At 40.9% G+C, this 24,242-nt stretch overlaps 3 protein-coding genes across 3 annotated transcripts in view; 1 reads left to right on the forward strand and 2 right to left on the reverse strand.

Annotated features, from left to right (window-relative positions):
- The window catches only part of smad10a (SMAD family member 10a), a gene marked incomplete at its 3' end in the record, with an annotated part of 40,824 nt that extends 37,301 nt beyond the window's left edge, over positions 1 to 3,523 (reverse strand). Inside the window, exons 1-3 of the mRNA XM_080023950.1 lie at positions 3,447 to 3,523; positions 2,592 to 2,667; positions 226 to 466 (exon numbers count right to left, since the gene is read on the reverse strand). Coding sequence (XP_079880076.1) covers positions 226 to 466; positions 2,592 to 2,667; positions 3,447 to 3,450 — 321 coding nt within the window. The 5' untranslated portion in view covers positions 3,451 to 3,523. The remainder of the gene's footprint in view (positions 1 to 225; positions 467 to 2,591; positions 2,668 to 3,446) is intronic.
- A 582-nt stretch (positions 3,524 to 4,105) lies between these two features.
- Positions 4,106 to 12,270, reverse strand: snapin (SNAP associated protein). The gene is made up of 4 exons (XM_080006091.1): positions 12,137 to 12,270; positions 9,200 to 9,246; positions 8,462 to 8,580; positions 4,106 to 5,089 (listed from the first exon to the last, which is right to left on the reverse strand). The coding sequence occupies exons 1-4, from the start codon at positions 12,250 to 12,252 to the stop codon at positions 4,982 to 4,984; spliced, it is 390 nt and encodes a 129-aa protein (XP_079862217.1). The 5' UTR covers positions 12,253 to 12,270; the 3' UTR covers positions 4,106 to 4,981.
- A 2,218-nt stretch (positions 12,271 to 14,488) lies between these two features.
- chtopa (chromatin target of PRMT1a) lies at positions 14,489 to 24,000 on the forward strand. Its single transcript, XM_080000934.1, has 6 exons — positions 14,489 to 14,748; positions 15,122 to 15,203; positions 16,093 to 16,243; positions 20,523 to 20,697; positions 20,934 to 21,065; positions 23,007 to 24,000. Exons 2-6 carry the CDS (start codon positions 15,139 to 15,141, stop codon positions 23,207 to 23,209), a joined length of 726 nt encoding a protein of 241 aa, XP_079857060.1. The 5' UTR covers positions 14,489 to 14,748; positions 15,122 to 15,138; the 3' UTR covers positions 23,210 to 24,000.
- The last annotated feature ends 242 nt before the right edge of the window (positions 24,001 to 24,242 follow it).

Below are 24,242 nucleotides of genomic sequence, written 5' to 3' on the forward strand. Positions count from 1 at the left end.
TTGTGTTCTTATTGTCTTCTTGACTTATTTTAGCTGTTTTTATTTATTTTACTTGTGTTATTTTATATGATTTTTTTTTTCCTGCCTAATGTGATCTCGGCACCATTGAAAAATGAGGATTCATCCCTCAATGTATCCCAGTGAACAAAATAAAAGGTGAAATGAAATGGGGGGGAAAAAAAAAAAAAAAAAAAAAAAAAGGTTCATGTTTTCAAATTGACTGACCTGTAAACGGCCATCCAGCGTCCTCTGGATGGTGACACACTTGCTGGGGTGGACACCATTGGTGGTGACGGCCGTGATTAGTGAGTCCAGCTCGTCTTTCTTCTCCTTCAGCTTTTTCACAAGGCTCTCAATGGCGCGCTTTGCAAAGCCTTCGTTTTCACCACCCTGCCTGTGGCACATCAGGCTGTGGACAATGCTCAGGCAGGCATCATTGCTGTTTGGAGAGTTCACAGACATGATGCTGTCCACCAACCGGAGAGGAGGAAAGTAGAAGGATATAACATGAATGTTAAGCCTGTGCTCAAAATGCCCCGTTAGATGTTGCCATTTCACACAACTATTTTAAAGTTTAACAAAACTGGTTAAATAGTTGAAATGGATGAATGTTTAACGGACAATCAATGCTCACGAGAAAAGTGATTTGATGAAGAAATGAATAAATGCAGCCCTTGTAACTCCTCCATCTATCAAGTCAGAACCAGTGATTGCTGGTCATGTCACCAACAGGGACCCGTGGAGTTCAAATTCTCCACCCGCAAAGCCAACCTTTATTAATCATCAAGAACCACTTTAATTCCTTTGGATGACCTGTGGGCCTGTTTTCTTGGCAATTGTTAAGGCGATCAAAATGGGTCACTGGTGTTTGGCTGGTGGATCAACAGTGGTCTCGGTCACCGAGGAGGCATACAGACAGGGAAACTGGAATGCTGTGACCCAAGAGCGAGGATAGCTTGTGGATGAAGCTCTGCTCTACATTAATATAGTGTGTTGTGTGAATGTAATGGGCAAGACATCAGAGAAGCCATGATTTTAACTTTCATCAGGCTTGTTTGTATGTTTTTGTATGAAGTTTCACACCAGTATATTTGGATATCAATGCATACATGTTGGCAGGCCTGAAACCCTCACTTTGTCACAGTGCAAATAGCAGTCAACGTATTAGTCAGAGGCCAGATTACAGAAGTCATTTAGTGTTGTAATTGATCGCTGGGTCAGTCAGAAAGATAAAGGGAAGGAGAAAGAGTAATCAAACAATAAACGCACAGAAAGCTGAGATGTAAAAGCCCAGAGGATGAGGAAAGACAGGAGATAGCCAAGTACTTAGTTGCAGATATCTAAAGTAGACAAAGATTTCCGTAAACATAAATTAGTCATATACTGATGATAAACAAATAAGAGTTTAAAGATTGTTATGTTTGTGTTACATTGTTTTTAAAAGGTTTAAATATGCCTTCATTTCAAATGCATATAGAGGACAGGAAAAGTAATGTCTCCTTACTCTGCGCCAAAGTTTCAGTTTCATGTACTTTGACTCAAAAGCGGTGCTCAAAGTCATGGGATACACATTGTGGGACGGACAAATCCAGAAATTTAGGTTGCATCAAAAGAAGGGTGATACAGTTGTGCCTGAAAGTAGGACAATTTTAGTGTCAGGATCGAGGACACTTCAGTGCTGTGATTAAATCCTCTGACCTTTAGCATTCAACACAGTAATACCGTTTTCACACCAAAATTAGCGGGTTGACACAGGTTTGTTAAACCCGCGTAAACCGGCTAAAAATAGGCGATTGACACCTTTCCCATTGCCAGGAGAAATGCTGTTTTTTTCTGGTGTGTCACATTCGAAGTCATGAACACATCTGAAAAGGGGTGTGTCGTGGTTCCAGTGTGATAGGGAACAAAACAGTAGAGGGGACAGCAACTCAAACAAACAACATTAAACTGTAAAACTTGGAAAAAAGTATTTTTAGCCGTTTTAAAGAATCGGATCGTTCATGAACGATCCAACACTACAGTAGAAGCAGCATGGTGCACCGGCAGGTGTGTGAGTACGCACTGGTTGGTGTGCACACCAGTCCTTCGGCGGTGGGCAACAGGGAGTGGCTTGGGGATGTGCTATAGTGACTCGGAGTCCGGCGGGGAGTGTGGGGGTTCTCCGCTATGGTCCCCACACTCACAAAATGTCATGGTCGCCCATGCAGAAAAAAGTCAATAACTTCTGTTTTGGATTATAAATGGAATATGAAATGATGGATGATACTTGGATATTCCTGTCTAATATGCAAACGTCCGGAACTTCAACGTGCATTGCATCACGCTGGTAAAGGGGCCAAAATTAGTGGGTCAACCCGGGTGTCCTGTTCACATCAGAGCCGATCGGAGGTGGAGCTGATTATAATCTGTGTCTATTGCAGGTTCATTTGATCCGGGACTGAGACCCGGGTTTTTCCTTTCCCACTGAGGACAAATGCTGGATGTTAGCGGGTGTTACCTGGTTTCTAGTGCAGATGAAAGAAATATAACTTAAAAAAAAACAAAACAGAATAGCTGCAGAGATTGGTGACTCGATTGATTACCTGCCTTACCTGGTATTCAGCTTGTCAGGCATCAAATGGCCAGATAGTTCATTGGCATCATCATGACCCAGCTGTGAATCAGTCCCTATTGAGGTAGAGGAAAAGAAATACTTTGGCCATGAAACCCTTTGACTGTAAACAGCAGAGTTGACAAAGCTTGATAATACCTAAAATAGTGGGGGGCATTGAGTGAGTTCGATTCACAACATTTGACTGCATTTCTTGCATCTAAATTGCGCTGATTTGATGTGTGCCCAACAGTAAGTTGATCTCTACGTCATTCATGGATGCTGATGTTTACTTCTCTCTCTCTCTCTCGCCTCATCTTCTCTTATCGTTTGAGTTCCATCAGCATATCACTGGCGCTATGTAGGACTTAGCGTTCTATGTTTTGACGCTTCATGGTCAAGCTAATGTTGACAATATAGGGCCCATCCAACAATTCGAGCCTACATCTGGATTACCACAGAAAGCACAGGGATCAAATTCCTATGGTGGCGAAGGACACATCGATGCAATTTGCTATTCGCCCTCTTTGACCGATCTCGCGTGTGTAGCGTCAGTCGATAGTCGCCTAAATCCATCGTCCAATCACTGTAAATGTAATGAACGCTGCTAATCGACGCTCACGCCGCGAAGTTCCTGACACCCGGACCAAGCGGGTTGGCGTTATATTTTAAGTTCCTCTATAAACGAGAACTAACGCTAGGTCTGTGGAAGCATCCAAAGCGTGCAGTTACGGATGGGGGGGGGCTGCAACGTTAACGCTATTTGAACGATCCCTCTCCCTGCATTTAGGGTGATATCTGTTCCCGCTCGTCGGGAGGGAGCTCCGACTCGAAAGGAGGTTTGGGTTTTACTTACACATCAGACTCAGTGCGGAGAGGCGAGCCGGAGCGACACAACTGGGACGGCGGTGGGCTCCGAATGTCTACGTTTCCCCCTCAAAATGAGCCTTTTCTCACCGCTCGGGTTCCACTGAGCCGACGAGCGTGTCTGTTGAGTCAATCATCTGAACTCTCCACTGGCCCTCGATCCAAAAACAAAAGGGGTCCATGCTGAGCGAGCGTCTCCTCGAGGCGCTGGCCAATGAGACCTCTCGTGTTAATCAAACTATGGCTCTCCGCCAATCGCGTGACGGCTCTTATACCTGGGCGTGGGTCTAGTGCCGTGGGTCGTACCCACTGTAGATTGACAACTGCACGAGCCCCTCATTTAAATGGCACCGCCCCCAAATCCTGAATATGATTTTTTTTTTTTTTCAAGCCTTAAGATCGATAAACATTACCCAGCCCTCACTATTGCTATCTCAAAACCTAGAATGTATTAACCATCATTATTTTTATAAATAGAGTTATATTTTGTAAATAGACATTAACAGGGTTAGGACAGGTTGCCATGGTTGCCTTTGCAGATACGCATTAGAATCCACTCTACATTATGGAGCTGTGGAACAAGCTTTGTTCAGGCTTTGGTAGTGTCGCGGTCATGTGCGGTGGCATGTGGAGGACGTTTGGTCATTTCAGTGGGTTTATTTAATCATTCGTATTTGAATGACATGCTTGATTCACATAGAAACACAAAAAAGTTGGCATAACTGGCAACATAAAAGACACACCATTCCATGTTTTGATCTATTAACCTTAAGGAGGTTAACTACACTGACATTTGATAAGTTTAAATGCATAGGACAAATAAGAAACAGTGACTCGGTGAGGCACTGTTTCCTTACGGCAAGAACGTTCAGGGTTCAAACCCAACTGGGGCCTTTCTATGAGCAACGTTAAATAGTTAAGAAGGGTCGAAGGCAGAAGCCAATTTTCCCCCTGGAATCAATAAAGTCATTCTTCTTCATTAACCAACAAATCTGAATACGCAGAGCTTCATGTTCCTCCCAAACTTGCAAATTAACCAAAAAGTACATTAAATGAACTTAGCATTTAAACATAAGCATGTTAGGAATTTCAAATACAGCAATAGCACATTCTGACAGCTGGTAAATACAAAACATCAGGGTAATAGAGTTACATTCATGTAAGTTAAATATTACATAAAGGAAACAAATTCATATTTAAGGAGCTCTACCTTGGTTTGGTTAATGATTGTGTTATAACTAGAAGCTGGTGTCATCAAAACATAATACTGACAGCTGTTTAATTATTAATGATATTCCATTATTAATTTTGCACAAATAACGCCTCAGGAGATGGTGTTTACAGATTTGAATGAGGTCTTCCTAAGACACCCAACAGATTGCAGACAGTGCAAGTATATTGTTTCCTATGTAAAAACGTCCCAATAATGAATGCCCTCGTGGAAACGTGCGAAGACCCACTCATCTCCAGGTGCCAGCTGGGGGGGTTTAATGTTCTCTCCCTGAGGGTTTGGGGGGGACTTGGTCATGGTTTGCTGGGAGACCGTGTGATGAACGCTCCAGACGCCTCCAGCATGGTCTTCCTTCGTGCAGTTTCCTTTGCCAAATTGTGGTTCAGTCGCCTTAGTCGCTCCTAGCAAAGATCAGATTTCCAAGTTTTATTTGTCAAATACTTTTATACCGGTACAATATGCGGTTAAATGCTTAAAGCACAACCTGACTGTGTATAATACAGTAAGAACAGGAAAATATATATATTTTTTATATATTTACACACACACACACACACACACACACACACACACACACACACACACACACACACACACACACACACACACACACTTTTTAAAAAATATTTGAGACTCATCTTGCGATTACAATAAATTGAGACAAATAAAATGAAGTAAAAAATGTAATATGTGGACATCTTTAAACCAAAATGAACAGGGAGTAGCTCTTGTGCAGCTGACTGCAAATTTGTGAGAAGATTACGGGCGGGTGGCAATTGTGCTAAAGTAAGTACAAAGAGTTTATAGTAGAGCAGCACTGTGTGGTAATAATATTATTGCAGTCATTTGGTAACTAACCTTTGGATGGATTGACAAATGATTTGGTATATATGTTCCAATTATGTGAACATGTATCCAAGTTAAATGACGTTGCCTTAACCCGACTGCAGTTATAATCCATTATGTGATTGGCCACACCTAAATACGCCGAGGCCACAACCAAACTGTATTGTATTGTATTTAGACTAATACTTGTCCCTAAAGCCTGTACACCAAGTTTGGTGAAATTTGACTAATCACATAAATCATTCCATGCAGGAGTGCCATTTAGGTCCACAACATTTCTTCTTCAAGTCTTTAAAACACAATAATCTGCCAACATTTTTTCCAAGCTCAAAACTAGTCATTTCAGTAAGTTCATTATTAACATATGATATGTAAAGTTAATATGATCTATTTTAATAACTTTTTAAAAATACCTGTATTTTTATGTCCATATATACTCCGATCAACCACAACCTTAAAACAACTGAATCATCTCATTATAATGGCACGTGTCAAGGGTGGGATATATCAGGCAGCAAGTGAAGTCAGTTTCTGAAGTTGATGTGCTGGAAGCAGGAAAAATGGGCAAGCGTAAGGATCTGAGTGACTTTGACAAGGGCCAAATTGTGATAGCTACATAACTGGGTCAGAGCATCTCCAAAACAGCAGGTCTTGTGAGGTGGTCTCCGGATGCCTACGAGCCACTCCAACAAACAAACTGCCCGTCCTCGTAGGAATTGCTCCAGCAGAGGTCAGGCGAGAAGGAGCCATGCTGGCTCTTGCTCGAAAGGCACATGCAAGTGAATCCCACCTCCTCCACAAAATCGCCACGGAGACACCACCGCGCATGCGCCTCAAGTCCCGGCGCCCCTTTGCCATACACGCCCAATAACTGCTGCGCACAACACCAGCTGACATTTCCAAGGCCTCATGGGTCAAGGCAAGATGGAGGGACCAGTGGAAGTCAGCAGAACCATCTAGGCTTTACCACTACATTGAAGATCCCACGGACGTTCCTGGCCAGCACCTGCCCCGAAAGCAGTGGACAACCCTCAACCGCCTGAGGACAGGTATGGGACGCTTCGGGGCAGCAATGCAGAAGTGGGGCATCGCGGAGAGTGCCCAATGTGAGTGCGGAGACCCACTATAAACTGTGGAACACATTCTAACAAGCTGCCCTAAACACCAGCCCCCGAACAGCAAACGTGGTCTAATTGACCTTGATGCTAGGACGCTGGACTGGCTCACCTCAACGGAGCTGAAGGTCTGAGGACATACGCCAGAAGAAGACGACGTTCCTATCGAGCATCTGTGGGAAGTGCTGAAACAATAAGCCCAATCCATGGGGGCCCCTCCTCGCGACTTATGCCAAGTTTAGACTACGCAAGTCTGGCCTGGTTTTCCACTCGCCAACAGGTTTTTGAAGATCGCAGAGCAAAGCTCCAGATTTGAGGAGAATCCCATGAACGCAGGCATGTGGTGTGAACTGCTCACAACGCCTTCTGCTCACCGAGTGTTCGCCAACGCTGGCAAGATATCAAGCAGGGTTAATATCTGGTGATGTCGGGATCGACCAGGGAGTGACGCAATGAGCTACAGCCAATGGGAGCAGACACGGGGTTGAAGGAGAGACTGGGAGACAGTAGTGCACGGAGCGACAGCCAGAAACACACAACATACCCATTTTACTTTTCTCGCTAGGTTTTAAATATATATATTTTTTAATTCAGCTTTTATTAATTTTGTTACAGTGATCAAGAATCAAAAAATATAATAACTAATAATCCTCTTCCGCGCATGGTATCCCGTCATTTCCGGTGTCACTTCTCACGTGTGTTTTCGGGACAAAACATAGTTTGGAGACCTGATAGACTCATTGGGGACTCCTCCTGGTGAAAGATCTTGTAATGTGTGACCCCCTGTTGTTGATCAGTCATGTAGTGTGAAACCACACGACTGCAAGATTCCCAATCACAAGACAGAAGGTTGTGTAGTGTGAACAGTACAGCGATCTGACGACTTTTGAAAGTCATGTAGTGGGCCCATGGCATTTCAGGACTTAGAGGATCTGCTCCTAATATCTTGGTGTCAGACACCACAGGACACCTTCAGGGGTCTTGTGGAGTCCATGCCTCCATAGTTCAGAGCTGTTTTAGCAGCACAAGGGGGAGCTACACAATATTAGGCAGGTGGTTTTAATGTTGTGGCTGATCGGTGTATAGTCATGGACATTTCATCACAGATATAACAGAATATAAGATGCATTACCATCACAATGTTAGCATACATTTTGTGCACCTTTTTTCTTTTAAATACCCCGAAACTACATGTAACCTGTGCAATTTGGACTTCTCTGTACAAAGAATATGCACAGAAACATTTAAAACTGGATGCAAAAACACTGAAAACCAATCTCTTTCTTACTGGACTCATATTTATGTTTTACATTTCATATTTATAAAACATGCATTTAAACTGCAAATCTACAATATGCACATTGCAAATAATTATCTGCATTTTTTAAATATATTTGTAAAAGATCTTCAATGCCTTCCTGAATTTCAATCAATTCTCAACATTTGAGTGTACATCTGTTGAGGGTTATCTTGAAGTTTAGTCATGCGGCAGAAAGAAACCATTGAAATGGTCCAACTGATCATCCTGGTGATGAGAATATATTCTATTTGTCTAAATCATGGTGCGTTGCAGGTAAAATGTTTATGCTAAGATAATCCATTGTTGATGCAGTCCCTTTGTTGATCATAGTCTACATAAATTTGGTCCTTTTTTGATCAACTTTTGTTGTTCATTGCATAAAGACCAAAGAAACTACTGGGAAAATAGGGGCAGCCCTATATTGACTTTGTTGAGTAGAACTCACATAGTCAAATGTTTTACAACACTTCCATAAAGAAATGATACCCAATTCATTTTGAATATTTACTGACCTGAGCATTCTGCAGTATGTTGTTCACCAGCACTACTCTCCTTCTTGCATTCAGGAGCTTCTTTACATAAGGATCCAGGTCTAGTACCACCTTCTGGTGCTCGTTAATTCTGCACAGCTCTGGAATTTAACAGACATTTGAAAACAAAAGACAGCTTAGGCCCAGGTTACACCATGGAACGGTTGTGTGAAATTCCTTTGCGTGTCTTTTTTAAATAGGCACAGCTATATAGGTAGCTATATAAGCTGAAATGATGCTGTTCGTTAGCATGCTAGGCAGCTCACCAACAATAAATTGTAAAACAAACATAAGGAGATAGCTTTATTCTGTGGTGATCCACAGTATTGCGGTTATCGTCACAGCCCTAATTTCTCTTCTGCTGAACTTGTTCAACAAAAGAGCAGAAATACCAAATGTCAGTTTATCAGTTCAATAGTTTAACGTGGCTCAACAACTCAAGCTTATTTTAAATAAATGATGACATGGCAGAATACAGACATCTGCTTGAAAAGCTTTACCTGTCAGATATAAGTATGTAATATAAAAGGCAATAGGGCTGTAATATAAGAGCAGGAATAAATAATAAAGAATGGTCATCTAACCCCCATAATATCAACTTCTCAAAAACTTCCATTTTTAGAGAGCAATTCAATAAATTAATTACTTAGCTTCTAGCAACCCCTTAATGTCACTCCAGCTTGAAAAATATTTGGTTTAAAGAGAAAAAAGTTGACCCACCTGAAGCAAGATTGTCTATGTGTTCTCTCAACTCCACCTGGCTCTCTCTGAAAAGATGAAAACAGTACTTAACCCAACAATAAAATGACACGGAGCACAGTGGGCAAAATTCTTTATTTTAAACACAAATATGCCCAGCAAACGCATGCAGAAGTGAGCCCAAATACACCACAGCTAAATTCCAATTCACAGGATATGCAGTGTTCCTATGCAGTGTCTTGCCTGGCACAGTGGACTGGCCAAGTTAACTGCCCAAATTGCCAAGTTAACTGCCCAAATGCCCCATTTTTGAATGTCATCAAACGCGTAGGCCAAATGTGAAGCTCTTGTACAATTTAGGAAAGAATAGTCGGCATACACCAACAAAACAGTGGGTGGCGGTATACACCTGCCTCTCTGGATGTACTCTGAAGTAATCATCAGGTGGACACTTCAGAGCTAAGTGAACTTCTTAGTTTGGAACATAACTTAACACAGCAAAATCTCCCGTAAAACGCACTTCACAGTGGACTAAAGGACAATTGAAATGTACCCCTTGACAACCCTTGTCCAAATTCATACTGGTTCTCAGGAAATAATCACTTCATGGGGTTGATTTTATAGGGTCCAAATTATTTTGAATTTGGTCGTTTTTTGTTGTTCGTTTTTTTTGGAACAGAGGTGGACATTCTTCCTATTGATATGTAATCTATGAAGAGGTTTTGCATTATCTGATTTTAAACCGTTTAGATTTCCAGGGGGCGATGAAGGTTTTCTTGGCGATGGTTAAAGTGGTGAGGAGAATTGTGGTAGTTTCTCTTTTTACGTCTCCAAGAAAGCCAAAGTGAGGTTGATGAAAAGTGCATGCAGCAGCCCAGAAGAAACGATAGGCGATTTGGTTATCTTCTGCCTGAAGTGTGCACTTCAGCATATGCACAGTTCCCAGGTGGCATGTGGGTAGGTTATGGCTTATCTGAATCTGCTATCTAGTGTGTTTTCTGTGCAATACGTGTATCCAAGAGTTGGAAATTAGTGTTACTGGTCATAATAAAGTGTTTTTTGATATTTGAGGGATGGGATTTCACTGGAATGGGACCCTGTCCTTAAAAAAAATTAACATTTTAGTTGTGGATGTGAGCTATTTTGAAAGTGGGAAAATGTTTCAGAGAAAATCCTGTGTTTATAATTCTGGAGTAGCATCAGGCTCCATTTGTCTGACATATTTAGGGGTCCAGCCCCTGAGCTATTGTTAATGAAAAACTGACGTCAGTAGTCTATGGATGTCATGGATCCGTCGCACTCACAGACAAGATGAATAAAATATGTATTCGAGGCAGTCCCGACATGCCATCATCCAAGTTTGATCCAGATCAGTCCCTTATTGTGGAAGAATTTCGTTAAAAAAAAAATATATATATATTTTTTTTTTTTTTTTTTTTTTTTATTATTTTTAATCACTGACACAATGCGCTCGCATGCGCAAATGACGACCCGCACAAGTCACATGATAGCATGAAATCGTAATATTTAATTATATTTAAAATGGCGTTTACTAATGGGACTTATTTTATTTCGAATATTCAATAAAATAATATAAATCAACATGCATTCATGATTTAATTCTTTATATAGCCTGCCTATCAATTGTTTTTTATCTCAATAGATGCAAATAACTAATAATTTGGCCGGGATCTCTCCCATTTGTCCGGGACATTGAAATCTTCCACGACATGTTGACCGGCAGCCATTTTTTTTTCGAAAATAAACTATGATATACGCTTCTGGGAAAAACTGACACACACCAGGGTAAGTACTACAAAATAAAAACCCTATAACATCACTATCAGAATTAATTGACATTCCAGAGAAATCAATGTTTACAAACTTCCTAAATTTTAATTATCTGTAACAATAACCATGAGGAATTACATAATACAATGAACATGAATTTATTATGTATGTGTTTTGAAATAATTATTATTGTTTTGGGGTTCCCTTCCAGAGGCCTCAAAGATTTGTTTCAATAACAACAAATGTCACCCACTACACATAATGTATTTCATTATACATCCTCTACAATTTAAGTCAATTAAACCTCCATTTAATTAATTTATTTATAATTTATAAAATACGTTATTATTGTGATGGCAGTTTTCGGTTATTTACAACGAGCCATAAAATAATTCTGTTCCCAAAATGGATTAATAATAGTGATGAATAATTGTGATTACAATATTGACTAAAATAATTATGATTATCATTTCAGCCATAATCATGCAGCCCTACTTCAGAAAGACAATCACCGTTAGTTGTGGCGTAGGAAACCCAACCACAGCCGCAAACACCACCCGATCATAGAGCTACACCGTAGCCAGGCTGGAACGAAGGAACTTCTTCTATCGCAAAACGCGCCGGAACAGAGAGCCAACGGCACCATCCACCAGCTATTTATAATATAGCTTTCTGATGTCATCCTATCATCTTGTCAGCTGTTTAAACAATCTTGACCAACTTACGTTTTAAACTGAAGTCCCCCAAATCACATTAATATTAAAAGCAAGAATACTCCTCAAACGCCTGATGGAAAGCACCTTTAAAATGTCCTGGCTAACAACAAAGCCTTCGAGCTGCCGGGTTAAGGGCAGTCAATTGTAGCTTGGTGTGGAGTGTTAGTGACATCATCTTTGTACCTTTTTACGAACGCATGGCAATTACATATAAGAGAACTTGAACCTGAATACTTTCGCGAGGGAATACTTGAGACATGTTGTCGCTTATGTGTGTTGGGGATGGTGTTTCTGAATTTACAACAGATGGATGCTCTTCAGCCTTTTCCCGAGGGGCGGGTTTGATGAGGTTGAAACCGCTCGTTGTGCTTGATGTGATGATTGGTGGTGGTGACAGGGAAGGCCTACATCATCACGTCATCCCACAGGATAAATGAAGCAAAACAATTACCTCACGGAGTGCACGTGTAGGTCAAGCTTTTGGACAGCTGGTTTCAAGAGGTCGAGCAATCCCCTGGCAATTTCATCTTTTCCTGATGGAGTTTCCGCTACAGCTAGCGCAGCCATATCTTCTCTTCCGGGTTCTCGTTGCTCTTCCTCTTCTTCTGCTATTGGATTTCCGGCAGGCTAGCCACAGCGCGGCGTATTGCTGCCCCCCATCGTCAATAATATGCTCGTCTCTCTTTTCATTATTATTTTTATTGTTGGGTTTTTTTTAATCTACGACAACAATAGTGGTTGGTGGATGGATACAAGACGATAGCCCCAAATGGCGATAAGCAAGCTCAATAAACCTTGTGTTTTTCAACCAGTGTGCCGCGGCGTCGAGTTTCACGGCTTCCGCTTCACAACGGACACGAAAAGCACAAACCGGAAGTCCATTCATTCCTACGGAGAGGCGGATTCCGTGCGCGGAACGTTGTGAAACAAGCGTTTTTTCCTCCTTGGCGGCCTTCGGGCCCAAAGGGTCTGGAGCAAAACGACCACTGGAGCTACGGACACGGTTGAGGTTTTGTGAGAACCGGGACGTCACCGACATTTTGTGGTTCGAGTTTCCTCCACGTCGGTCCACGTTGGGCGCAGGAATTAGTGAAAAACCAATGATATTTGACCGGAAGTGGACGAATGTTCGCGCATCGCCCAGCTTCTAAAACTTCCGGTCGGGTGGTGGAGGGAGATGAGTTTGTGGAGTGAGACGCTTCTCTAAAAGTCATCATCCAATTCCCTATATATGTGCAGGTGGCTATGAGCGCACATTTGCATCATGCAAGCTAAATGGTGTAGACTCCATCGCTCTGTAGTGGTTGCAAACTGCGTGTGTATGTGTATCGTCTTACCTGCTTGACGTCGGCGGGGCTTTTCGATTGACATTTGATCTCTTTTGCCCTTTTTGTAAATAAACACATTTTCTTCTCATCCAACCCGGTGCCGTGTCCCTCCTTATTTTGCTTTGTAACACTTTGTAACTTTTTTAGCTTTGTTACTTTGTAACACACAAACTGTAGGAGTCCAAAACATATTCTCTGTTTGTGTCCTCACGCATAGGGTTCGCTTGCAGCTCCAGAGCAACAGGACCGTATCGTGTCCGGTGTTTTTTTTTTAGTCCCAAAAGTTTAAAAGTTGATGAATTGTCTCAGAGGGACATGCTGTGTTTAGTCTGTTTGAATAGAACCGTGTATTTGGGAACTTCCACATGGGGTGATTTCCTTCCACAGAGACACCATGAGGCAGGACTTGGTGCACTATAGGTAGGATACAGCCACCTTCTCGTTTTTGGGATCAAGTCATAATCCACAACAAGTGTGTCCTAGTTTTAGTAATTCTGTGTGTCACCAGGACTCTGAAAACTTGCGTCACCGTCTCATTAGGTCAGCTGATGCTTCGTTCAAGGGAAACTCAGAAAATTGCAACTTGTTTTAGTAGCAATGCCGATGTAAAGAGCAGCAACACCATGAACTGATGCTACATTCCATGGGAACTCAAAAGATTGTAATTAGTGTCGATAATGGACCCTGTGTATTGCTGTGTATATTTATTATGATTGTTCTTCTTATTATTATTACTAGTACATACCCATTTAAAATGTAAGGCTTTCTCAGACATTTTAATGTCAGTTTAACAAAATGTCAATGATTCAGTCCTGTGTCCTGTATGCCTGTCCTGCAGTCCTGCTCACAGTTTAACAAACTGTAAGGACAACTTTGCAGTGACGCAACGATCATGCTTCAAAAATTCATAAAAATTTTTTTTGTTCATTAACAAAACGTGTAGGTATGATAAACTTTTGTTATTTTCTACAATAATCCAAAATCCCATTGACTTTTGGCCGAGGGAACCGGGGCAATACTAATATGTAGCACTCTAATTCAGATCAATACGTTCGACTTACTAAGTCATAATTATGAGATGATTATGATTATGCCACAATTCTGAGATACTCGTTGGAACCAAAATTATCACCAAGTTCAGAATCATATTGTTGTATTTCGCTTCAGTTCATTCCAGTTTTATGTGCGTCTCATTCCAACGTTGTTGTGCTGATTCCAAAAGGAGCTTCATACTATGAATGAAACGGGAGGTCTTGACGACCGTTTGTTTTTAAAGTCCATGATTTTGGGCTCTTGAAAGCTGTTGTTTCTCATACTTAAAATGACATATTAGTGTTTATTACGATCCTTATTGTTGCTTTGTTATGTTACTTATCGTCGTTGTTTCGTTGTAGGATTATTATTAAATCGTTTGTTGTAGACAGACCGGAAATGACGTTGGGCGTCGAAATTGTCTTCTCTTCTATGAACTCCATTTTCGTGGTCAAGCTAACCTTGGCAGTTGGCAGCACCATCTTAAGTGTTCAGTGGGAAATCATAAAAAGACGGCCACCACACCATTTTTTTTCCCACAGTTCACCGGGGGGGTCTTTATCGAAAGTCGAAATCGTTTGGCTGCGGCAGCTGTGCGTTACTTATTTCCTAGAAACAAAACCTACGCGACGCAAGCAAAGGCTAAGCTAACGCAAAGCTAACGCTGGCCGCGAGACTAGTCTCCATTTACGCAACGGTTATTGTAAGTACATACAGTTCTGCTTGATATTGCTTTTGTTTTATGGGGGTTATATATAATCCCAGGTCAGAACCTACGGTCGTTACAGTGATTTAATTTAAGATAAATGTTAGTTGCTTAGCTAGGTAGTCGTTGAATTATTTCCATGGGTTGGGGACATACCATTACAATGGGAATGTAAAACCAAATCCAGTCTTTTTGCTACATTTTGATAAACGAAAAGTATGCTACTCAATTTGGAGAGATATAAGATGTAGGGTTCAACCTCTTGTATTGTGTACAGCCAGCAAGTGCGAGTGTGGGTCCCGTAGTAGGTCTTGAGTACAAGTTATAAATCAATGTTTCTCTAATACTGCTCTGTTTTGTTGTTCTCCAGACACCCCTCGCAACAAAATGAGTGCGACCTCTTCCCAAAAAGTTGTGCTAAAAAGCACCACCAAGGTGTCCCTAAATGAGCGGTGAGACACCATGCATCCTGTCAGCAAGTAGACACTACTGGAAGGGGGAACCTACTATATGGGGGCAAGGGTGCGGAACAGACATGGATGCTAGTCTGCCGAAGACTAATTTGTGCACTGCCCACTCAAAATGGTTTCCACTGTCAGCATTTGCAGACTTCCCTGACTGGGTGGAACACCCAGTGCCGGGGGTGGAATACATTCTTTTTTTTTCTAATCCAAATCTTGTGTGAGCAGTGCACATTTTGTTATCAAAAGGAAGAAGCTAGTGGTCATACTCGGTAAATAATTTTTTCTCCAATGGCCAGCCTCTCTCAGGTCTCTCTTAAAACCACTTCTATTTCTTCTTTCAATTTCCAACTAGTCTCTCTGTTCCAAGTCTGCCCAGTCCTAGTTTGGAAGTGATCAGAACCTTCCTCCTATTATCACTCCCCCAATCAAATAATTCAGTGGCATAACCTCTTAACACGGTCCGGAGTGTAAGTGGCTGGGCAGCCACTCACCAGCTGCCAAGTCCTCCAATGCTGTACGATAAGAACGTCACAAAATGGCAGCCGGAGGCCTGTAAGTGGCAAATCTGTCCTCTTTTGCTGGTCTTTCTTTCACTCTGTCTTTGACAGTCAAGCTAATTTTTGCACTTTTTCCTAGTTGGCTTTCTTATGCTCTATTCCTCAAAATGTGCTAAGTTACAATATTTTTATTGTCTTTACGTTGAGATGGAAATGAATGGAAGTGCCGATAAATTGGGGTACGGGGGTTGCCTCGGCCTGTACAACAGCCATGGTATGAGAAATGACTTGATATGGGACCATTCCCCCCCACATCCATTCTTTTTCCTGCTCTCTCCTCCTCTATTTCCATGTTGCCTCCACCCCCTTTACCCTTTAAGCTTTACTAACATGCTGAAGAACAAACAACCCGCGGTGGTGAGTGTGCGAGCCACAATGCAGCAGCAACACCTGGCCAGTGCACGAAACCGTCGGCTAGCTCAGCAGATGGAAAACCGACCCTCAGTGCAAGCGGCACTGCACCACAAGCAGGTGAGGAGGGGCAATCCCACAACTATTTCAGTAAGTTTCAGTCACCAGCCAGTGTTTTGAAAGCTATGAATGCAATGTTGTCATGTTCTTTTTGGTTTCCATTATCATTTTGCTGATATAAACCATAGTCAGTGCCTTCTGACTTGCCCTGTATTCCCGTGGGGAAAGTCAGAAGCGACAAAAGCGACAGGATGTCATTCATTCTCTATGGCAACTAGCGACACTGGCGTCAGTATCAAGCGACGGCGGAGGAGTGGGCGCAGCAACAAAATGTTGTGCTCTGTGCAACTTGATGCAAATGAGACCAACCACCAAACTGGTGGTTAGGACTGTTGCAGACCTGCCAACCCGCACACATTTTATGTACTAACTACGCAATTCTTAGTCAAAATATAAACCCCTGATACTGTGTTTATGTACTGTACTTGTAAAAATTCCCAAATACTCAAACCCGATACCGACGTAATGTAACGTAGTTGACGCTCAAAAAAAAGCGAAAGAAAGAAAATGTTGGTTGTGTGGAGGTACTTCAATCTAGACAAAGAGGATTAGATATATTATTTATTTAGAGCCTGACAATATTCTATTATTGTGCCGACTGCGTTTCTATCGCTGTCACAGCGGAGCTCCGCTTGTGATAAAAAAAATGTTTTTGGGTTTTTTTTGAGTCCTTCCATTTGATTCACTTGGTTTAATGCACAGTGAGGGAAGGACTTCCAGTGAACTAGAGTGAGAAGCGTCGGCCATTTATTTTTTTTGTTAATTTTTTTGTTATGATTGCAATTTATTTGCAAAGAACCGTATAAATATAATTTGAATGTATATTTGTACTTAAAGTGAAAGACTTTCATTTGAAGTTTGAACTGGACATTTCCATGTTAGTTATATGTTGGGTTCTACTAAAACTAAACTCAGTGAGAATTACAGGTTGCATTATGCTCAAACTTGTGACTGTCCCATATTTAATTTTATTGTAACTCAGGGACAGTTTCATGTTCTATTATTGTTCCATAGTGAATAATTTACAATAATAAACAGTGTCAAAATCAGCAGTCTCGCTATTGTGGGAAGTGCAGTCTAGTCGGAATGTGCAGCTGTCCAATCACGTGAGCGTGATCAGATCACGGGATATATTTGTCATGGATGTACAGCACATCAGAAATCTGAATCTGCAGGTCAGACTTGAACAATCAGAAATAGGAATCGGCCAAGAAAATTGCAATCGGTGCAATTTGTGAGTTGGTAAATATCTTCAATAACTTTACGAGAATTATTTCTCAAGAGGGATAGCCTAATGATATGGATTTATATACTGTGTATAGTTAGCCGTAGGAGCTCACATACGATGTGATTAGCCTTCTTACAAGATGGCTGCGGTGTGAATAACTGATGGAGTCATTTAGTTGCAGACTAAATGACGCCAGACGCCACAGAGACTCAGTTCTGGTGCACAGAGGCGCAGGTCTGCTGATGCCTCACAGAAATAAGGTTGTAAGTGCGAAGCCAACAGGGGCCTTTCTGTTTGTAGTCTGGTGTTCTCCCCACATTGTCCCAGGTTTCCTTCGGGTGCTCCGGTTTGCCCCACCCTAAAAGACATCTTGGCATACAACCCCAGTCAAAGCCATCGAGAGGGGATGTTCACATCGTACTCATTTGTGAGAATAATTGTTATTTGTAGATCAGGCTACTCTGTTCATCTCATCAATGATGATATGTGGCTTTTGGGTTACATTTTGTACTATTTATTGTGTATTTCAGCCACATAATTTCCTCCTTTGCATTTCCACATTGTAATTGGTAATAACATTTAAAAAGTAAACTATATATTTTTTTAATAACGCAAACATAACTATTAGGGCCTGACCGATTTATCGGCAGGCGGATAATATCGTACTATATTTGGGTTCCGGAGAACTATTGGTATCAATTTAAATTTCATAGATAAAGTGCCGATAAAGGTTATACCCTACCAATGGTTATACAGTACCACGCATGAACAGATTTAGAAGGCACGAATAGTATGAAGTTCCAAATATTAGTATAACTTTCCAATGCTTAATTAAATGTTGAATGAAGTCAATATTCGTCTGTGGACATTTAATTTTAGCGAAGATGAAATGGAGAATATGAGTTAAATTAATTTAAAATAATAATATATATAAATAGTATAATTAAAGGATTGTCAGTGTTGATAGTAAAGTAGCGGCGATAGTCCTACCATAACACTATATTCATCCCTGCTTGGGTTTTAGCCCTAAAATTGTGACATTCCTTACTCACCCCCATGTCAGTCAAGAACATTCTGACTTTGTTTCCTCACACATTCGCTTGCAGTTCCAGAGCAACGGGTCTGAAATCATGTCATGTTTTATTTTAGTCCCAAATGATTATGAAGTTGATGAAATAATCTCTGAAGGACATGCAGTGTTTAGTCCATTTGAATTGACCCTTGTTGTTGTTGATTTCCTTCCATTGACAACGTGAGGCAGAACTCTTTGGACTTGCATTTATTTGAGGACAGGTAGTAGACAGCCACGTTCTAACTTTACAGATAAAGAAATGACACGCAGCAAGCGTATCAGCCATATCCCAGTCATACTTCTCTTTCTTCTATCCACGTGCAAACAGGGCACTACATTGAGTTCATCAAATAACAAATCAAATTAGTAAGATACAAAGCCTGTTATCAATAGTTAGTCGGACGCTGTGAAAGTGGCTGCTTGTAAGTACAGCACAGTCTGTTTATCATGGAAAGAGAGGGAAGGCTCTAGGAGACCTTAGATCAGGTCTAGATCAGGACCTGTCTCCCTCCATCCGTCAATTACCGCCTGTGCATAACCGTGACACTTCCCGGTTGTAAAATGTGCGGTCTACCAGTAACATCGGTGTTGTCATGAGTTTATCCGGTGGGAAAACTCACCGTGGCATCCCTCTTGTATACCAACAATTGACATAGTAATGCTCCGCAAGGGAATTTATAAAGACGGTTCTGTGGCAGAGCTGCTCTGGAACATGAAATATCACTTGAACACAGATATAATTCGGCAACACTCCTTTTGGGTGGTTGGCAAGACTACTTAAAGTAGGCTGTGTTTAATGCAAGAGTGACAAAATAGTCGTTTCATCCAAAAAAAAATCCCTATGGTCCAACAAAGTGTCACCTAATCAGATTGGAAGATGGTGAAAAAAGTAAAACCGTGTTGCGGTCAAATCTAATTTTTTTAATGAACTTAAAAAACAGGAAACAATTAACATGTTAATAAAACATGGACAAACTTTGTTCTCTTGGCCCATGGTATTTGGCAAGTGGTTTATAAGATAACAATTAATCACCATGAAAATTCAGGTGTAACCGCTAGGGATGTTAATAATTAATCGCTTAACTGTTAACGGACAAGAATTTTGACCGATAAATACTGTCAGTTAAACAGTTAATTATATATTTTAAAAAAGTTAGTTGCGTGGTTAAAGACATAGGCTATACAGTCTATTTCTTAAATACAACTCATGGAAGCGACACGGGATAAGCTCATTACCGTCATCACTGCAAATGATAAAATATATATTTTTTGTATTAATTTTTTTGCTGGTGAAAGTTACAGGAGTAATATAATTATACTGTCATTGACTGTCTTCATCCTGTCTTCAAGGACTTTCAGTCGTTCCACTTGTCACTTCAGTTTATTGTGCCGTGCGAAGAACAGTCTATTAAACATATGGGGATTTCTTTTGTGTGTCCAATTATTATTTCTAGGGCTGTACCCGAGGGAGGTACACCCCTCAGAATTTGGTCTGTTGAATCGGATTTGGCTGTTCAGTGCAAATATTTGATGGGGGGAGCGCACGGAGAAACATGAGTTCGGCATGAGTTCCTCCGTGCCCATCCTTGTTCCTCCAAATAAAACAATGGGTCTGCTATTGGTCATAAAAATAAAAATTTGCATCCCTAGTCACTGCAGCAAACGTCAAATTGCAAATCAAGAAAGGGAAAAGAAGTAATATGGTGATAAAGAATTTCAATATTAAATAAAAGTAACATGTCTACATCTATCCACAGAGTTAACATGGTATAGCACTATGCTAACTAGTAGTAGTGAGCCCAATGTAGGCAGATGACAGGTTCTCTGAAGTAATTACAGCAAGTAGCAGTAACGTGCAATGGCAGCACAACGGCATTGTAGTAAGTGTCACTCCAGTGATAGCAGCAGTAGCAAGAATTATAGAAGCAATATTATCATACTACTTGTGATTTCTCAATTATTCCCCTCACTTTTGTCAGAGCCTGAAGCAACGATTGGGGAAGAGCAACATTCAGGCCAGACTGGGCCGTCCCATTGGAGCGATGATGCGTGCTGGAGGCGCTGGAGGTCGAGGAGGCATGCGGGGAATTACCAGGGGCAGTCTTCGTGGACGCATTCGGGGAGGAGGGCCGAGGGGAGCTCTGGCTCTCAGAGGTAGTTGTGCCATGTCGCCATGAGTCAAAGCTGACTGAACACAAGAGGAATGCTGCATAGCATTTCTAAAAATAGTATTTAGTTGTGTGTTATATCCCCTTCCCACTGTGCGAAGAAAACGCGTAACTCCTGCCAATGGTTAAGTAGAGCATTTCATGGTAGTAACAAAATTGAAGACGCCAATATAGGTGTAATTTCCTGGTTTCCAAAGCACCAACTTTTTGTGTTTGTGTTAGGGAAGCGGCTACCAGCAGGCATGACCCACGTGCGAGGCCGGGGGGGTGTAGGACGCGCCACCCTCCTGAGGGGAATGCGGCAGAGAGGAGGCACACTAACCCGCGGTGCTGGAAGAGGACTGGGATCTAGAGGTCAGTGTGTTATTGTCTGGAGGAGAACTCCATCCCTTGGTCTCCTAGCTCTTCCATTCCATGCAGTTGTCTCAAACAAAATGTTACTGAGTGTTGCACATCATTTCTTGCTCAGACCTCACACAGAGCCCCTTGCAGCCTTTCTTTGTTCAAAGCAGAAAAACAAAAGTTAGACATAAACTTTAGGCAGTGCGTCTTACATTTTCTGCCACTCTAACGTGAGGCCATTCAAATAGTGAATGCGGTATCACAGTCCTGTTATTTTTTAGTCAGGATTAATATTTATATATTTTATTATGTCAGCAGTAAGGCTGTAACGATTCACAGATATGACTCAGAAACTGGTTTTAACGTTAAAGACTACATCGATATGCAGACCCGGTACAGTCCCATAGTTGTTTTAAAACTTTTGTTTCATAAGAATAGAAACTAATGAAAATAAATAGATCTAAAATAATCTCCTCCACTTCTCTGAGTTCAGTTACGTTCTCATTTTCCATACAAGAAAGAAACAAAATCAATTTGACATTTGACAGTTAACAATCCTCCAACGCATCCAGGGTCATTACAACATTATATTATATATAACTGTGTCAGAATCACAATATAGTGGATATTATTATATCTAAATGCTGTAAAGTACAAACATGGAACAACTCACAAGACTTTTATAGGTTGGCTTATTTAAATTTATAATGGAAAATGATGGTCTAAATGAAACAAATTTTAATAAATGAATCAGATTGTGTCATGCTCACAAAAAACAACTTGGTTGTTATTTCACAGTTTGTGTTAGTAGGCCCATCAGAGACCCAAATGTATGTGCACAAGTACTGAAAGAGCGAGTTTTGTCGAATCGATAAATAATAATTGCATCCTTTAATTTAGTCCTCAGTTATTATTTTCAGTTTGAGTCATAGATTTACTCTTATGGCAGAATGTCTCATGTAGTTGAAACGATTTGTTCGCTATGAACAAATCGTTTGCGAGACTTGCATTACCAGTTTCAACTCTGTATGTTGACATATTTCATTTTGCAGAGCTACATGGAAAACTGCCTCATCTGTTGTCTCATCTGTTGTCTTATCTGTTGTCTTATCTGTTATCTCATCTGTTGTCTCATCTGTTGTCTCATCTGTTGTCTCGTCTGTTGTCTCGTCTGTTGTCTCGTCTGTTGTCTCGTCTGTTGTCTCGTCTGTTGTCTCGTCTGTTGTCTCGTCTGTTGTCTCATCTGTTGTGTCAAAGCGAGTTGATCTGCATCGTCACCATGAATGTATTCACAACAAGTTCAGACGTGTCAGTCCACCTTAAAGCCCAGCGATCCATGTTCCCAAGCATTGTGAAAAATATGATATAACAGCATTTAGTGACTTACAATAAGTACACTTTATGGTTTTATCAAAGCACTCAGTGCAAAAAAAATGTGTAGTCTGAAGAGAGAAGTCTTCAACCTGCTACAGAAGGTTAATTGATCGAATACCTTTTTGATTTATAATTACTGACGAGGAAAACGTAACTTATTTTGCATCATGAAATGTGAAGTTAATTGATTATAACTTTAAAAACATGATTTATTTTTTATAATTGTGATTTTTATTTTTTCATATTCCGTGGAGCATTGGGAGGTGTTTTTGCAAGTCAAACTATTTACCCCAAAAATATATAGATATATTTTATTCAAATGAAGAATATTTATTATTCCACAATTCTAAGCTGTATGTTACAATTGACACAATTTAAAGCAAGTGTCCGTTTAGTGATCCACACATGCAGCGCTGAACACAGGTGTTGTTCCTGGATGGGCGGTGCCTGTGTTATCTAACTCATTTATTTCACACTTACACACCATATTCACACAGCGGCCATTTTGCAAATCTTGTTAAGCTGTCATTGTAGTGCACATAGCTTATTGCCTGTACCCTGTCTGGGTGTTTTCCTCAGGTCGAGGTGGTCTGCGGGGACGCGGCGGCTTTGCGAGCAGGGGCGGCAGGGCACGTGGGCGAGGCAGAGGGGCCGGCCGTCCAGCCGTCACTCGCGAACAGCTTGACAATCAGCTGGACGCCTACATGTCCAAGACCAAGGGTCACCTAGATGCCGAACTGGACGCATACATGGCCCAGGCTGACCCCGAGGGCATGGAGTGATAAATCTAACTAGCGAGACCGAGCCAGAGACTGCTGCAACAGCCCACCCTCTTAGAAGATAAACCATGAAAGGGAAGCACACATTGTATTCTTAAGCTGTGTTCATTCACAACCTTGTTCTAACAGGGTATGGGCAGAGAAATGTTCCCGCAGTAATCTAGATGAGGGTGGATCTGACACAAGACCCGAGAGAAATGCAGACCGAAGATAACCTGCACAAAGTCTGGATTTTGTGATGTTACCCAAATTTGCAAGCTTAAATCTTTGATTTAATTGTATTGAATTATAGAAAATGATTCTGTTCTTTTCTTAACTGCGGTCAAGTGTCTGATACTATGTTATATTTGTACTAGAAATCTCTTGGACTAGATGTTTTCTTTCTTTTTTTTTTTTTTTTTCTTTTTTTTCTTTTTTTTTTAGTAAAACAGGGATTTTATTCAGCCAACATTTAACTGTTCATCTAATGTAAAGAATGGTTTCAAACTACTTTTTTACTTGTTCATGTTGTTTGGAGTGAGTTGGTGTTGGGCTTGTTTTATCATCTTGAATGCAATGTCTTAATGTGGACAAATTGACAACAGCCATGGCAGTGTTTTTCCATTTGGCCAATTGGATATTTAAAAGATGTTAAGTTTGCCTGTCTTTTTGAAATATTTTAAATTGGATCATTTGTTTTGTGTGGAATTTTGAGATTTCACGATATAGACTTTTTTGTATTGCACAAGTAAACACGCCGACATGAACAATTCTATCCTTCTGGTGTGAATTGTAAAAGAATAAATGCTTTTGATTTACAAAAAAATGTTTTTACTCTTAAACATAAGTCCTTGTATCATCATATTGGCACTTACTCTTCAAAACTTAAGTGCTATATCAAATAACATCAAATTAGCACTAATATCGACATATCACCACTTGTGTTTTGAAGAGTAAGCTTTTTTTAATGATAAAAAATCTTTTAATTTTTGATTTCAGTAGCAATAGCAAACCCGCTGGTTTCATCTGGTTCTCCAAAATTATATTTTTTCCGTAA

Source organism: Zeus faber (assembly GCF_960531495.2).
Source record: "Zeus faber genome assembly, chromosome: 1".
Lineage (NCBI taxonomy): Eukaryota > Metazoa > Chordata > Actinopteri > Zeiformes > Zeidae > Zeus > Zeus faber.